The 15,659-nt window shown below is 48.1% G+C and overlaps 1 protein-coding gene across 3 annotated transcripts in view; it reads right to left on the bottom strand.

Moving 5' to 3' along the window:
• LOC139275777 (ATPase MORC2-like) overlaps window positions 1–15,659 on the bottom strand; it is a 70,961-nt gene that overhangs the window by 34,450 nt on the left and 20,852 nt on the right. For all 3 annotated transcript variants that reach the window (XM_070892978.1, XM_070892977.1, XM_070892979.1), the window contains exons 3-4: window positions 13,862–13,930; window positions 7,839–8,105 (exon numbers count right to left, since the gene is read on the bottom strand). In XM_070892978.1, coding sequence (XP_070749079.1) covers window positions 7,839–8,105; window positions 13,862–13,930 — 336 coding nt within the window. The remainder of the gene's footprint in view (window positions 1–7,838; window positions 8,106–13,861; window positions 13,931–15,659) is intronic.

Genomic DNA, 15,659 nt, shown 5'->3' with positions numbered 1-15,659 from the left:
GCCGTCACGAATGAGCTGGTTGACCGCCTCAAAGACTCCCCCTGTAGGGTTAACGAACGCCTCATGATTCTTCGTATTACCCTATCCCAGAACCAATGCGCCACAGTCATCAGTGCGTACGCCCCAACACTCGATGCAATGGATGAGGCTAAAGAGAGTTTTTATTCCAAACTCGAGATATCCTTGTTCCGCGTCCCCACGGGCAACAAATTGATCCTCCTGGGTAATTTTAATGCTAGGGTCGGCAAAGTCACAGCCCTCTGGAGAGGTGTGATTGGCAGAGAGGGGATAGGGAAAGCCAACCCCAGTGGTATCCTACCCCTGACAAAATGTCTAGAACATAAACTCCTCATCACCAACACCCTGTTCTGCCAGAGGGACAAATACAAGGCATCCTGGCAACACCCTCGCTCCAAATACTGGCACCTGCTTGATTATGTCATCGTCCAAGCCAGCGATCGCAAGAATGTGCGCATCACCCGCACCATGACAGGAGCTGACGACTGCTGGACGGACCACCGCCTAATCCGATCCATCATCAACATTAACATTGCCCCAAAGCAGAGGGGACAGCAGAAGCAGTTCCGCAAAAAAGTTAATGCCGGGGCACTTAGAGACTCAGCTAAGAGAGCCCTATACAGCCAGCGCCTCATAGCCAATCTGGCGTGCCTTGATGACCTTGAGATGCTGAATGCCCACAGTGCTTGGTCTGCCCTCCAGGCCTCTATAACCAGTGCCTGTGAAGAGACACTTGGTCACTCAACCAGAAAACATCAGGACTGGTTTGATGAAAATGATCAGGAGATCGAAGCACTAATAGATCGCAAGCGCAAAGCATTTCTGAGCCTCAAGCAACAACCCAACTCGGGAGCTGCAAAACAACATTACAGACGGCTCAAGGCTCAGGTCCAACAAAAAACCCGGGACCTAAAGAACAGGTGGTGGATGGGGAAAGCACAGGAGGTACAACAACTGGCCAACAGACACGATATGCGAGGATTCTTCACTGCAGTCAAGGCCACCTAAAGTCCAAATTCCCAAGGCCCCACCCCACTCCTAGCCAAGAACAGGGAAACACTCATCAAGGACACCGAGGCTGCCAGGGCCCAATGGATGGAGCACTTTGAAGATCTCCTCAATCAATACTCTGCCTTTGACTCAAGTGTTCTCGACTTCCTCCCGCAGCATGCGACCCGCCACCAACTCAGTGAAACTCCAACGTTGCACGAGATAGGCAAAGCCATAAAACAGCTGAAGAATAACAAGGCTATGGGTGCGGATGAAATCCCTACTGAGGCACTAAAGTATGGCGGAGAGGCGCTGTTGGCGCAGATACATGACCTCATCTCTCTCATCTGGAGGGAGGAGCGCATGCCGGGAGATCTCAGAGATGCAGTGATTGTGACCATTTGTAAAAAGGGGCAAGTCCGATTGCGATAACTACAGAGGTATCTTCCTGCTATCAGCCACTGGGAAAGTTGTCGCTAGAGTTCTCCTCAATTGTCTTCTCCCTGTTGCCGAGGAGCTCCTCCTGGAATGACAATGCAGATTTCGTCCCCTATGGGGCACAACAGACATGATATCTTTGCGGCGTGACAGTTGCAGGAAAAATGCAGGGAGCAGCGCTAGCCCTTATACATGGCCTTTTTCGATCTTACAAAGGCCTTTGACACAGTCAACCGTGTGGGTCTATGGAGCGTCCTCCTCCATTTCGGATGCCCCCAAAAATTTGTCAACATCCTTCACCTGCTTCATGATGACCTGCAGGCTGTGATCCTTACCAACAGATCCAATTCACGTCCGGACTGGGGTCAAACAGGGCTGCGTCATCGCTCCAACGCTCTTCTCAACCTTCCTCGCCTCCATACTCCACCTCACAATCAACAAGCTCCCCACTGGAGTAAACTACAGAACCAATGGGAAGCTGCTTAACCTAGGCCACCGCCAGGCCAGGTCCAAGATCACCCCAACCTCTGTCGTTGAGCTGCAGTCTGCGGACGACACCTGCGTCTGCGCACATTCAGAGGCTGAACTCCAGGATATAGTCAATGCATTCACCGAGGTATATGAAAGCATGGGCCTTATGCTTAACATCCATAAGACAAAGGTCCTCCCACCAGCCTGTCTCCGCCGCACAGTACTGCCCTCCAATCATCAAGATTCATGGCGCAGCCCTCGATAACGTGGACCATTTCCCATATCTCGGGAGCCTCTTATCAACAAAGGCAGACATTGATGCGGAGATTCAACATCACCTCCAGTGCGCCAGTGCAGCCTTCGGCCGCCTGAGGAAAAGAGTGTTTGAAGTCCAGGCCCTCAAATCTACCACCAAGTTCATGCTCTACAGGGCTGTAGTAATACCCACTCTCCTTTATGGATCTGAGGCATGGCTGATGTATAGAAGGCACCTCAAGTCGCTGGAGATGTATCTCCAACGATGTCTTCACAAGATCCTGCAAATCCCCTGGGAGGACAGGCACACCAACATCAGTATCCTCGACCAGGCTAACATCCCCAGTATTAAAGCACTGACCACACTCGATAAGCTTCGCTGGGCAGGCCACATGGTTCGCATGCCAGATACAAGACAACCTAAGCAAATGCTTTATGCAGAGCTCCTTCATGGTAAACGAGCCAAAAGAGGACAGCGGAAACGTTATAAGGACACTGTCATGTATGTAACCTTCATGTAACTGTAACCTTCATGTAACAACACTGCATACTGTATACACCTAAGAAATGCACACCTTGACCACAGGGGGTGAACTTGTGGGAGACACTCCTCACCTGGTCATCCAAGTATATAAAGGGAGGTCCCACGCAGGGTCATCACTTCTTGGTCCTGTGAATAAAGGTTTGGGTCACAGAGTGACCTTGTCTGCAGAATGTGCCTCATGTGAATTTATAGTAGAGTGTAAGGACATTACATTTGGCGACGAGAAATGGGAATCAATGACTCACGAGGATGGCCACCGGTAGCACAGAGGAACAGTACTGTGTTGGTGAGGACTGGGAAGATTTCGTTGAGAGGCTCCAGCAGAGCTTTGTCACGAAGGACTGGTTGGGAGATGCAACGGCTGAAGGGCGCATCTACTGACCCAAGACGTATGCGCTGATGAAAGACCTGCTCGCACCCGAGAAGCCGGCGGACAAAACCTGTGAAGAGCTCAGTAAAATGATTAGTGAGCACCTCAAACCAGCGAGCAGTATACACATGGCCCAACACCGATTCTATACACACCGATGTCGGGAAGGACAGAGCATACCGGACTTCGTTGCGGACCTTCGGCGCTTGGCCAGCCTCTATAAGTTCACAGACGCCTGCAGGGGGGCGATGTTAAGGGATTTCTTTATTGAGGGCAGTACCCGCTTCCGAGAGCGGAGGATCTTTTTGCCATGCTGGCAGGCGGCAAGCTGTTCACCAAGTTGGACCTCACTTCAGCCTACATGACCCAGGAACTGGCCGAAGAATCCAAGCTACTGACCACCATCACCACACACAAGGGGCTGTTTGTCTACAATAGGTGTCCGTTTGGCATTCGATCAGTGACCGCTATCTTTCAAAGGAACATGGAAAGCCTGCTCAAATCCATCCCTGGAACAATCGTATTTCAGGACGACATCCTTATCACGGGTCAAGACACCGAGGAACACCTCCACAACCTGGAGGAGGTGCTACGCCGACTGGACCGGGTAGACCTGCGACTAAAGAAGTCCAAGTGTGTGTTTTTGGCCCCAGAGCTCGAGTTTTTGGGCAGGAGGGTTGCCGCAGACGGGATCCGGCCCACCGAATCCAAAACTGAGGTGATCCGTCGTGTGCCCAGGCCCAGCAACACATCGGAGTTGCGTTCATTTCTGGGACTCTTGAACTATTTCGGGAACTTTCTGCCGAACTTAAGCACATTGTTGGAGCCTCCACACATGCTCCTGCGTAAGGGTTGCGATTGGTTTTGGGGGGGCTGTCAGGAACGGGCTTTCAATCGGGCGCGGAACCTGCTTTGTTCTAATAAGCTGTTGACTCTGTACAACCCCGTAAGAAATTGGTTTTGACATGTGATGCATCATCCTATGGTGTTGGGTGCGTGTTGCAGCAGAGTAATAATGAGGGCCAACTCCAACCTGTGGCTTATGCTTCCAGGTCGCTCTCCCAAGCAGAACGGGGATATGGGATGGTTGAAAAAGAAGCACTCGCATGTGTCTACGGAGTGAAAAAGATGCACCAGTACCTTTTCGCCAGAAGGTTTGAGTTAGAAACGGACCACAAGACGTTAACATCCTTGTCGTCAGACAGCAAAGCTGTTAATGCCAATGCATCAGCTTGCATACAGCGATGGGCTCTCACGCTGGTTGCGAATGACTACACCATACGGCACCGGCCAGGCACCGAAAATTGCGCTGACGCGCTCAGCAGGCTTCCACTGACCACCACTGAGGGGGCAGCGGAGCAAAGCGCTGAGATGGTCATGGCTGTTGATGCCTTTGACAACGCAGGCTCCCCCATCACAGCCCGCCAGATCAAAATCTGGACCAACAGAGATCCCCTCCAATCCTTGATTAAGAAATGTGTCCTGACTGGGGATTGGGCGCCCGCACACGGAGCATGCCCCGAGGAGGTCAGACCATTTCACAGACGGATGGATGAGCTCTCCATCCAAGCTGACTGCCTACTATGGGGCAGCTGGGTAGTCATGCCCCAGAAGGGAAGGGAAGTATTCATCAGGGAACTCCACAGCGAGCACCCTGGCATTGTGCTAATGAAGGCAATTGCCCGGTCACATGTATGGTGGCCGGGAATTGACTCAGACCTGGAACACTGTGCTCGCAGGTGCACAACGTGTGCCCAGCTTGCTAATGCCCCCAGGGAGGCCCCACTCAGCCCGTGGCCCTGGCCCACCAGACCATGGTCACGCATTCATGTAGACATGCGGGCCCATTCATGGGAAAAATGTTCCTCATTGTCGCTGATGCGTACTCGAAATGGATCGAGTGCATCATATTGAATTCGTGCACGACATCCACCACTGTGGAGAGTCTGTGTGCGGTCTTTGCGACCCACAGCTTGCTGGACATCCTGGTTAGTGACAACGACCCGTGTTTCACTAGCTATGAATTCAGGGAGTTCATGTTGGGTAATGGCATCAAACATGTCAGGACAACACCGTTCAAGCCAGCTTCCAATGGCCAGGCGGAACGTGCGGTCCAAATCATAAAACAGGGCCTGCTCCGGATTCAAGGAGCCTCCCTTCAATGCTGCCTATCGCGCCTCCTGCTGGCCTATAGGCCCCGACCGCATTCGCTCACGGGAGTCCCGCCCGTGGAACTACTCATGAAACGTATACTTAAAACTCGGCTGTCCCTCATTCATCCAGACCTGTCAGACATTGTTGAGGGCAAGCGCCAGTCCCAAAATGAGTACCATGACCGTAACACAAAGGGGAGATTTATAGAAATCGATGACCCTGTATTTGTTCTTAATTACGCTTTGGGGCCCAAATGGCTTGAGGGTACTGTAATTGGCAAAGAGGGGAATAGGGTCATAGTAGTCAGACTTAACAATGGACAGATATGCCACAAGCATCTGGACCAAGTAAAAAAAAGGTTCAGCATGGACACTAAGGAACCTGAGGAAGATCACGAGATGTTGCCCACACCACCGCCAGTGAACGAGCAACAAGAACTTTCAGCAGCATGCACAGTCCCTGCGGCGAGCTCGGACAAGCCGGAATCACCACAGGGGACAGAGACGCATGCCAAAGATCAACAACCAGAGCCCCAACTGTGGCGCTCCACGAGAGAGCATCGACCGCCTGAAAGATTTAATCTTTGACCCCATAAGATGTTGGGGGTGGGGGGGGGGGGGGGAGGGAGGTGATGTCATGTATGTAACCTTCATGTAACTGTAACCTTCATGTAACACTGCATTCTGTATACACCTAAGAAATGCACACCTTGACCACAGGGGATGAACTTGTGGAAGACACTCCTCACCTGGTCATCCAGGTATATAAAGGGAGGTCCCACGCAGGGTCATCACTTCTTGGTCCTGTGAATAAAGGTTCGGGTCACAGAGTGACCTTGTCTGCAGAATGTGCCTCATGTGAATTTATAGTAGAGTGTAAGGACATTACAGACACCCTCGAAGCCTTCCTGGTAAAGTGCGACATCACTACTGACACCTGGGAGACCCTGGCCAAAGACCACCCGAGCTGGAGCAAGTGCATCTGGGATGGCGTTGAGAAAGAGCGCGAAGAGGCCAAGCGCATGCAGCGGAAGGAGCGCGCGGCAAATCAGCCCCACTGACCCCTTCACTTGACAAATGTCTGTCCCACCTGTAACAGGCTCTGTGGCTCTCGTATCGGACTGTTCAGCCATCAAAGAACTCACTTTGGGAGGTAAACAAGCTAGTCTTCCTCAATTCCGAGGGACTGCCTATGATGAAAAGGCTGCAGGGTGATTTGGACAGGTTAGGTGAGTGGGCAAATGCATGGCAGATGCAGTATAATGTAGATAAATGGGAGGTTATCCACTTTGGTGGCAAAAACAGGGAGGCAGAATATTGTCTGAATGGTGACAGATTATTAAAAGGGGAGGTGCAACGAGACCTCAGTGTCATGGTACATCAGTCATTGAAAGTTGGCATGCAGGTACAGCAGATGGTGAAGGCGGCAAATGGCATGTTGGCCTTCATAGCTAGAGGATTTAAGTATAGGAGCAGGGAGGTCTTACTTCAGTTGTACAGGGCCTTGGTGAGGCCACATCTTGAATATTGTGTACAGTTTTGGTCCCCTAATCTGAGGAAGGACATTCTTGCTATTGAGGGAGTGCAGCGAAGGTTAACCAGACTGATTCCCGGGATGGCAGGACTGACATATGAAGAAAGACTGGATCGACTAGGCTTATATTCACTGGAATTTAGAAGAATGAGAGGGGATCTCATAGAAACATGTAAAATTCTGACAGGATTGGACAGGTTAGATGCAGGAAGAATGTTCCCCTTGTTGGGGAAGTCCAGAACCAGGGGTCACAGAATAAAGATAAGGGATAAGCCATTTAGGACCGAGATGAGGAGAAACTTCTTCACTCAGAGAATTATGAACCTGTGGAATTCTCTACCACAGAAAGTTGTTAAGGCCAGTTCGTTAGATATATTTAAAAGGGAGTTAGATGTGGCCCTTACGGCTAAAGGGATCAAAGGGTATGGAGAGAAAACAGGAATGGGGTACTGAAGTTGCATGATCAGACATGATCATATTGAATGGTGGTGCAGGCTTGAAGGGCTGAATGGCCTACTCCTGCACCTATTTTCTATGTTTCTATTTTAATGCTCTATTTCCAAACCTGGATCCAATATTCATAGTCATTTTTGAATCAAGAACCTGTTTATTCTCTTTATGAATAGTTCAACAGCTGACAGTGTGTTCCACAACTAACAATTCTAAATTTGAAGAAGTTATAGCTTAAGTCACATCCATCTCAGGATTTTCCACGCTGAAAACTATGTACCGTGGTTCTTTTTGCGAGTTCATTATTTCAGTTACATTTTAAACTGTTGAATCATGTTATCCCCAATCCCCACTCCCGTATCTGCTTTTTACGAATGAATACACTGAACTCTGTTTTAAAGATTACATATAGAAAGACATATCTAAATTTTTATTTCATATGAACCCAACAATGAATATTAATGATTCTGACTTTAGCATGAATTCTTAGACCATTTTAAGTTTGTCCCAAAGGTGATTATAGACAACTTTGTCAGTATACATTTTAAGGTTCAAAATTGTACCACTAAAACTGTGATCATCTGCAATTAGACATCAGTGTAAAAGTTACATTACCATAAATAGTTTCTCAATAGAGTTTTCTTCAGTAGAATGCACTGAAGTGTAGGATTGCTTTTCCGAGCTAACAGCAGCAGGCCTGGATTTCCCATGGATTCTTACTGTTTTCCTATATCTTGATGGTTTGGGGTATTTGTTCCTAGACAAGGGAATCCTTTCTGAAGATACTGATCTTCTGTCAGGTCGGGCATAATAAGTTGGAATTCGTCTTTTTCGAGTGGATGAAGATAAAGGAAATGGAGTGGATTCTGATGCAGAAATATCCTAAACAAACAATAAAGATTCACATTACCTTCTATACCCAGGAGGAACTGATACTAGCTTTTACAGCAATAACGAAGAAATAGGCTTGGGTGAAAAAATTGGTATCTGGACCTATCGTCGCATTCGGCACAACTTTTAGAAAATCCGTGTGTGTTATAGATGATACATCACCATCCAATGATATTAATTACCTTAGATTTTGGCTCAAAGATTCAATGAACCCCAATCTGTATCAAACAGCACGATACATCCCACATGAACTCACGAAAATATACTACAGGTATTAAAATGTTTGTGTCTAAGAATGTATGATTGCAGAAAGTACATGACTATAGAGTGTTATAGCATTGCTGGTAGGCCCATGCTAATCATAAGAACATAAGTATTAGGAGCAGGAGTGGACCATACTGCCACACGAAGCTGCTCCATCATTCAATAAGAAAATGGCTGATCGTCAACCTCAACTCCACTTTTCTGTCCAATTCCCATATCCCTTGATTCCTCTGGAGTCCGAAAATCTATCTATCTCAGCCTTGAATATACTCAACAGTTCAGCATCTACAGCCCTTTGGGGCAGAGAATTCTAGAGAAGCACAACCCTCTCATCCCAGGAATCCATCTAGTTATCAGTCACAAAGGGAATGGAATGGAGAGGAAGAGGGAGGGAGGGAGGGATGAGGAAGAAAGGATGATTATTGTGTTCCTAACACAGATGAGACTGCACACAGGGAGGTTAAAGTAACAGTGACCTCAGTCTTTATTAAGACACTCCAGAGTGAGGAACAGGCCTTAGGGGCTGGCTTATATACAGTGCTCCCAAGGGATGCTGGGATCCCTTGGGACTTCACGCGATGCGCTCCCTGGTGGCAGAACATGGGAGTGCATGCTTTACAGATACACAACATCACTCCCCATCTCCCCCCCCCCCCGCCAAAGTCAAAGTGAAAACTATTTATAAGGTGAGGCGGTCGGGAGCCTTTCTTTCCCTGGTGGACCACCTCGGTACAAATGTCTCTTCTGGTATGTTGGCTGTGCCCTCACTGGCATGTTGGCCCTGCAGGGCTGCTGGGTGAGCCTGGCCTTGTTGGGCTGTTGAGTGTGATGGGTTCAATTTCCTGGTCCGGGGTGGTGTCGTTGATCCTTTAGGTGTGTTGTGGGCTCGAAAAAGGTGGTGTCTGCTGTGGGTTGTTCAGGGCAGTCTGTGAACGCAGCCTCGTTTGGTCCAGGTGCTTTCTGCAAATTTGTCCATTGTTTAGTTTGAATACAAACACCCTACTCCCTTCTTTAGCTATCAACGTGCCCGCAATCCACTTGGGACCATGTCCATAGTTTAGCACATACACAGGGTCATTCAGATCAATTTCCCGTGACACAGTGGCGCGACCATTGTTTACATTTTGTTGCTGCCGCCTGCTCTTTACTTGATCATGCAGGTTGGGGTGAACCAGCGAGAGTCTGGTTTTAAGTGTCCTTTTCATGAGTAGCTCAGCCGGGGGCACCCCTGTGAGTGAGTGGGGTCTTGTGCGGTAGCTGAACAGTACTCGGGACAGGTGGGTTTGGAGTGAGATTTTCTGTGACTCATTTAAGGCTCTGTTTGATTGTTTGTACTGCCCGCTCATTGGAGGCTGGTTTAAACAGGGCCGAGGTGGCGTGTTTGATCCCATTGCGAGTCATGAATTCTTTAAATTCGGCACTGGTGAAACATGGCCCGTTGTCACTGACCAGTATGTCAGGCAGGCCGTGGGTGGCAAACATGGCCCTCAGGCTTTCAATGGTGGCGGTGGCGGAGCTTCCCGACATTATTTCACATTCAATCCATTTTGAAAAAGCATCCACCACCACCAGGAACATTTTACCGAGAAACGGGCCCGCATAGTCGACATGCATCCTCGACCATGGTCTGGAGGACCAGGACCACAAACTTAGTGGTGCCTCTCTGGGCACATTGCTCAACTGAGCACACACGCTGCATTGCCGTACACAGGACTGTAAGTCAGAGTCGATACCGGGCCACCACACGTGGGATCTGGCTATTGCTTTCATCATTACTATACCTGAGTGTGTGCTGTGGAGGTCCGAGATGAACGTCTCCCTGCCCTTTTTGGGTAGCACTGCGTGGTTACCCCACAACAGGCAGTCTGCCTGAATGGACAGCTCGTCCTTTCGCCGATGGAATGGCTTGATTGGCTCTTGCATTTCAACGGGGATGCTGGCCCAGCTCCCATGCAGTACACAGTTTTTTACTAGGAACAGCAGAGGATCTTGGCTGGTCAAAGTGCTAATCTGGCGGGCCCTGACAGGTGATTTATCATTTTCAAACGCTTCCATGACCATCAACAAGTTTTCAGGCTTGGGAGCATCCGCACAGTTCTCGGTGCCTGGCCTATGGCAGATGGTATAGTTATATGCTGATAGTGCGAGTGCCCACCTTTGTATGCGGGCCGAGGCATTAGTATTTATCCCCTTGTTTTCAGCGAACAGGGATATGAGGGGCTTGTGATTTGAGGCCAAACAGATACTGATGCATTTTCTTTACCCCGAACACACACGCTAATGCCTCTTTCTCGATCAGGCTGTCGGCCCCCTCGACCTTAGACAAGCTCCTGGAAGCCTAGGCGACTGGTTGCAACTTCCCCGCAATGTTAGCTTGTTGTAATACACACCCGACTCCATACGATGACGCATCACATGCTAGCACAAGTCTTTTACACGGGTTATACAATAGAAACAGCTTGTTGGAACATGAAATATTTCCGGCTTTCTCAAAAGCAATTACTTGCGTTTTCTCCCCATACCCAGTTCTCCCCTTTACACAATAACACATGTAGGGGCTCTATGAGGGTGCTTAACCCTGGTAGGAAGTTAATGAAATAGTTGAGGAGTCCAGGAACGACCGCAGCTCCGTGACGTTCTGTGGCCTGGGTGCGTTCCTGATCGCCTCTGTGTTGGCGTCTGTGGGCCGAATGCCATCCGTCGCGATCTTTCTCCCCAAAAACTCCACTTCTGTTGCCATGAAGATGCATTTCGACCTCTTCAGCTGCAGCCCTACGCAATCCAGTCGCTGGAGGACCTCCTCCAGGTTTTGTAGGTGCTCAACGATGTCCCGACCCGTGACCAATATGTCGTCCTGAAAAACCACCATGCATGGTACCGACTTGAGTAGGCTCTCCATGTTTCTCTGGAAGATCGCTGCAGCCGACCGAATTCCAAACGGCTATCTGTTGTAAATGAACAGTCTCTTGTGCGTGTTGATGCAGGTGATACCCTTCGAAGATTCCTCCAGCTCCTGCGTCATGTAGGTCAAAGTCAGGTCGAGCTTGGTGAATGTTTTACCTACTGCCAGCGTCGCAAATAGGTCGTCTGCCTTAGGTAGCCGGTATTGGTCCTGTAGCGAGAAACGATTAATAGTTACTTTATAATCGCCGCAAATCCTGACCGTGCCATCACTTTTGAGTATTGGAACAATTGGGCTGGCCCACTCGCTGAATTCCACTGGGGAGATGATGCCCTCGCATTGCAGCCTGTCCAGCTTGATTTCCACTCTCTCACTCATCATGTGAAGTACTGCTCGTGCCTTGTGGTGAATGGGTCATCCCTCTGGGACCAAGTGGATCCACACCTTCGCCCCAGAAAAGTTTCCAATGCCTGGCTCAAAAAGGGAAGGAAATTTGTTAAGAACCTGGGTACATGAAGCCTCATCGACATGTGATAGTGCTCGGCTGTCATCCCTGTTCCAGTGGATTTTGCCCAGCTAGCTCCTTCCAAGCAGTGTGGGGCCATCGCCCCGGACAATCCAGAGTGGCAGTTCGTGCACTGTGCCCTCGTAGGTGACCTTGACCATGACGCTCTTTGGTGTACGTTCTCAGGTTCGTGTGGATGGAGCTCAAGGCTGGTCTGAGTGCCTTGTTGCACCACAGTCTCTTAAACATCTTTTTACTCATGATGGATTGGCTAGCGCCAGTGTCCAGTTCCATGGCTACGGGTAAGTCATTCAATCTTACATTTAGCATTATAGGTGGACATTTCGGCGAAAATGTGTGCACCCTGTGTACTTCAGCATCTGCCTCCTCTCTCTGAGGCTTGAAATTGCTTTGATCACCATGGACCGATCTTCCCCTGCCACATGGTGGTTAGCAGGTTTTGTAGAGCTTGCAACTCGTCTGCAAGCTCGTTGGAGGTGCCCCATTGTTCCACAGCTCTTGCAAACATACCCTTTGAAGCGGCATGAATAGGCTGAATGGAAGCCTCCACAACGCCAACAAGGTGTGAATTGCCTTGCATTCATCCTTTGTTGTGGACTCTGAGTCATCTGGGTCACCTGAGGCCTGCTGGCAGTTGCAGACTCGTGGTTTTTGCCCTGTACATTTCTGTTCACAAACACTGTTCCAGTTAATTTATGAACATTGCTAGCACTTGTGTGCTGAGAGATTTGTTTGGTGTTATCACTGGCGGACATAAACGCCTGTGCTATCGCAATGGCCTTACTGAGGGTCAGTGTCTCTACAGTCAAAAGTTTTCGTAGGATAGGCTCGTGGCCAATGCCGAGTACAAAAAAGTCTCTGAGCATTTGCTCCAGGTAGCCATCAAACTCACATTGTCTTGCAAGTCGCCTTAACTTGGCGACGTAGCTGACCACTTCCTGACCTTCAGATCGCTGGCACGTGTAGAACCGATACCTCGCCATCAGCACGGTCTCCCTCAGGTTAAGATGCTCCTAAACCAGTGTACACAGCTCCTCATATGACTTATCTGTGGGTTTCACCGGAGCCAGAAGATTCTTCATGAGGCTGTAGGTCGGTGCCCCGCAGACCGTGAGGAGGACCGCTCTCCTTTTTGCAGCGCTTCCTTCTCCGTCCAGCTTGTTGGCTACAAAGTACTGGTCTAGTCGTTCGACATAGGCTTCCCAGTCATCACCCTCCGAGAACTTCTCCAGGATGCCCACAGTTTGCTGCATCTTTGCGTTGGATTCGTATACTCGTCGGCAGTTATTGCGTTCCTAACACAGATGAGATTGCACACAGGGAGGTTAAAGTAACAGTGACCTCAGTCTTTATTAAGACACTCCAGAGTGAGGAACAGGCTTTAGGGGCCGGCTTATATACAGTGCTCCCAAGGGATGCTGGGATCCTTTGGGTCTTCAGGGGATCCGCTCCCTGGTGGCGGAACATGGAAGTGCATGCTTTACAGATACACAACAATGTTGAGGGAAGGGATGAGGCGCAGGGAACAGAAGGGAGGAGAAAGGAAGGAGAAACTGCAGGAAGCAGAAATCGACAGGAGTGAAACAACTAAGGGAGGTAAGGAAGCAAAGGGGAGCACTGACCAATACGTCTTGATCTTTGTCTGCCACTCGCTTTCAGACCACCCTTGAGCCTGCCCTACTGCGTAGTCCCAGGTTTTTACTCTGTAGCTTGCAAGCAATGCTGCAGGAGACATACTGGTCATGTTTAAAAAAATGCTGACACTTTTTAAGCAAAAAACGATTCTGGTTTCAATGCAGCGCATGTAATCAAATCCAAGTTTAGTGAAACACACTAGTATATTAGCTAAAATTTCTGAAAATTGCTCTTTATACATTATCGCAAGAACTATCACCAATTCAATAAATTATATACATCATCCATATATATATACGTATACAGAAATTTCCTCCAAAATATGAAAAGGAAAAAGCAGTATTAAAGTGAGTTTGCAGGAAATTGTTATAGCTAGGTATATAAATATTGCATTGAGGTTGTGTGCGTATTTAAAATTACCTTAGATAGAGACTTGTTGCTCAAGTCAGATGGCAATTTGTATGTTAGAGGCTTGATCGGAAACGTTTTCTGCAAATCAAACACATTTTATTTTAAATCATCTTGTAAAGCTTCTAAGGTAGTGAAAAAACATAGGTATTTACTGACAGTATGTAAGCTGTAGGAAACAGAACTATGTAGCAACAAAAAAAAAAGTGCATTTATTTCGTGACTTTAACATGGAAAATGTCCCAAAGCACTTTACAGAGGAGGAGAAAAAAATAAAATAGATAAAGCAAATAAAGGAACAGACAATGAGCGATGGTGCGAAATTCAGGAAAGGTGACTGAAATCTTGGTTGAAAGGATAGATTGCAAAAAGGTTTTTAAAAAGTGAAGAGAAAAGAGAAGTGAAGTGATGGAACATAGCAAGAGAATTCCAGAAAGTAGGAGCACAGTAATTGAAGGCACAGCCACCAGTGGTGGGATGGAGGATGAATGTGAAAAAGGTTAGAATCGCAGCACCAAAGGATATAGCAGTGGACATAAGGCTGGAGGAGGTTGCAGAGAAAGGATGGGCAGAGGCCATGGAGGAAGATGAAGATTTTAAATCAATGAGTAGATTTTCAACTTGCAGCCCGTGTGCAAAATGCCACCTGTTATAGACACTATAGAAATAAACATAATTTCCACTGATTTCAAGATGAAAGTGTCTAGGCAAATGGAGTGACAGAAATGGACCCTCAAAGGTTTTCTAGGCCAGAGTCAGAAATGCTTTAAATCAGTCCAGTTATGAAAATACAGGAGAAGATAAAGAAAAAAAAGGAGAAGATAAAGAAAAAAAAGGGGAAGCTTATGACAGATACCGGGAACTCAATGCTGCAGAAACACTCGAGGATTATAAAAAGTGCAGGGATGCAGGCATTTGACAAGGTGCCACATAAAAGGTTACTGCACAAGGTAAAAGTTCACGGGGTTGGGGGTAATATATTAGCATTGGTAGAGGATTGGCTAACTAACAGAACAGAGAGTCGGGATAAATGGTTCGTTCTCTGGTTGGCAACCAGTAACTAGTGGGGTGCCACAGGGATCAGTGCTGGGACCCCAACTATTTACAATCTATATGAACGACTTGGAAGAAGGGACTGAGTGTAACGTAGCCAAGTTTTCTGATGATACAAAGATGGGAGGAAAAGCAATGCGTGAGGAGGACACAAAAAATCTGCAAAAGGACATAGTGAGCTAAGTGAGTGGGCAAAAATTTGGCAGATGGAATATAATGTTGGAAAGTGTGAGGTCATGCACTTGGGCAGAAAAAAATCAAAGAGCAAGTTATTATTTAAATGGAGAAAGATTGCAAAGTGCCGCAATACAGCAGGATCTGGGGGTACTTGTGCATGAAACACAAAAGGATAGTATGCAGGTACAGGAAGGCCAATGATATCTTGGCCTTTATTGCAAAGGGGATGGAGTATAAAAGCAGGGAAGTCTTGCTACAGCTATACAAGGTTTTGGTGAGGCCACACCTGGAATACTGCGTGCAGTTTTGGTTTCCATATTTACGAAAGGATATACTTGCTTTGGAGGCAGTTCAGAGAAGGTTCACTCGGTTGATTCCGGCGATGAAGGGGTTGACTTATGAGGAAAGGTTGAGTAGGTTGGGCCTCTACTCATTGGAGTTCAGAAGAATGAGAGGTGATCTTATCGAAACATATAAGATTATGAGGGGGCTTGACAAGGTGGATGCAGAGAGGATGTTTCCACTGATGGGGGAGACTAGAATTAGAGGGCATGATCTTAGAATAAGGGGCCGCCCATTT

The sequence above is a fragment of the Pristiophorus japonicus genome, chromosome 11 (assembly GCF_044704955.1).
Source record: "Pristiophorus japonicus isolate sPriJap1 chromosome 11, sPriJap1.hap1, whole genome shotgun sequence".
NCBI classification, from domain to species: domain Eukaryota; kingdom Metazoa; phylum Chordata; class Chondrichthyes; family Pristiophoridae; genus Pristiophorus; species Pristiophorus japonicus.
The sequence above is the reverse complement of the archived record's forward strand: the minus strand, read 5'-3'. Positions and strand labels throughout refer to the sequence as shown.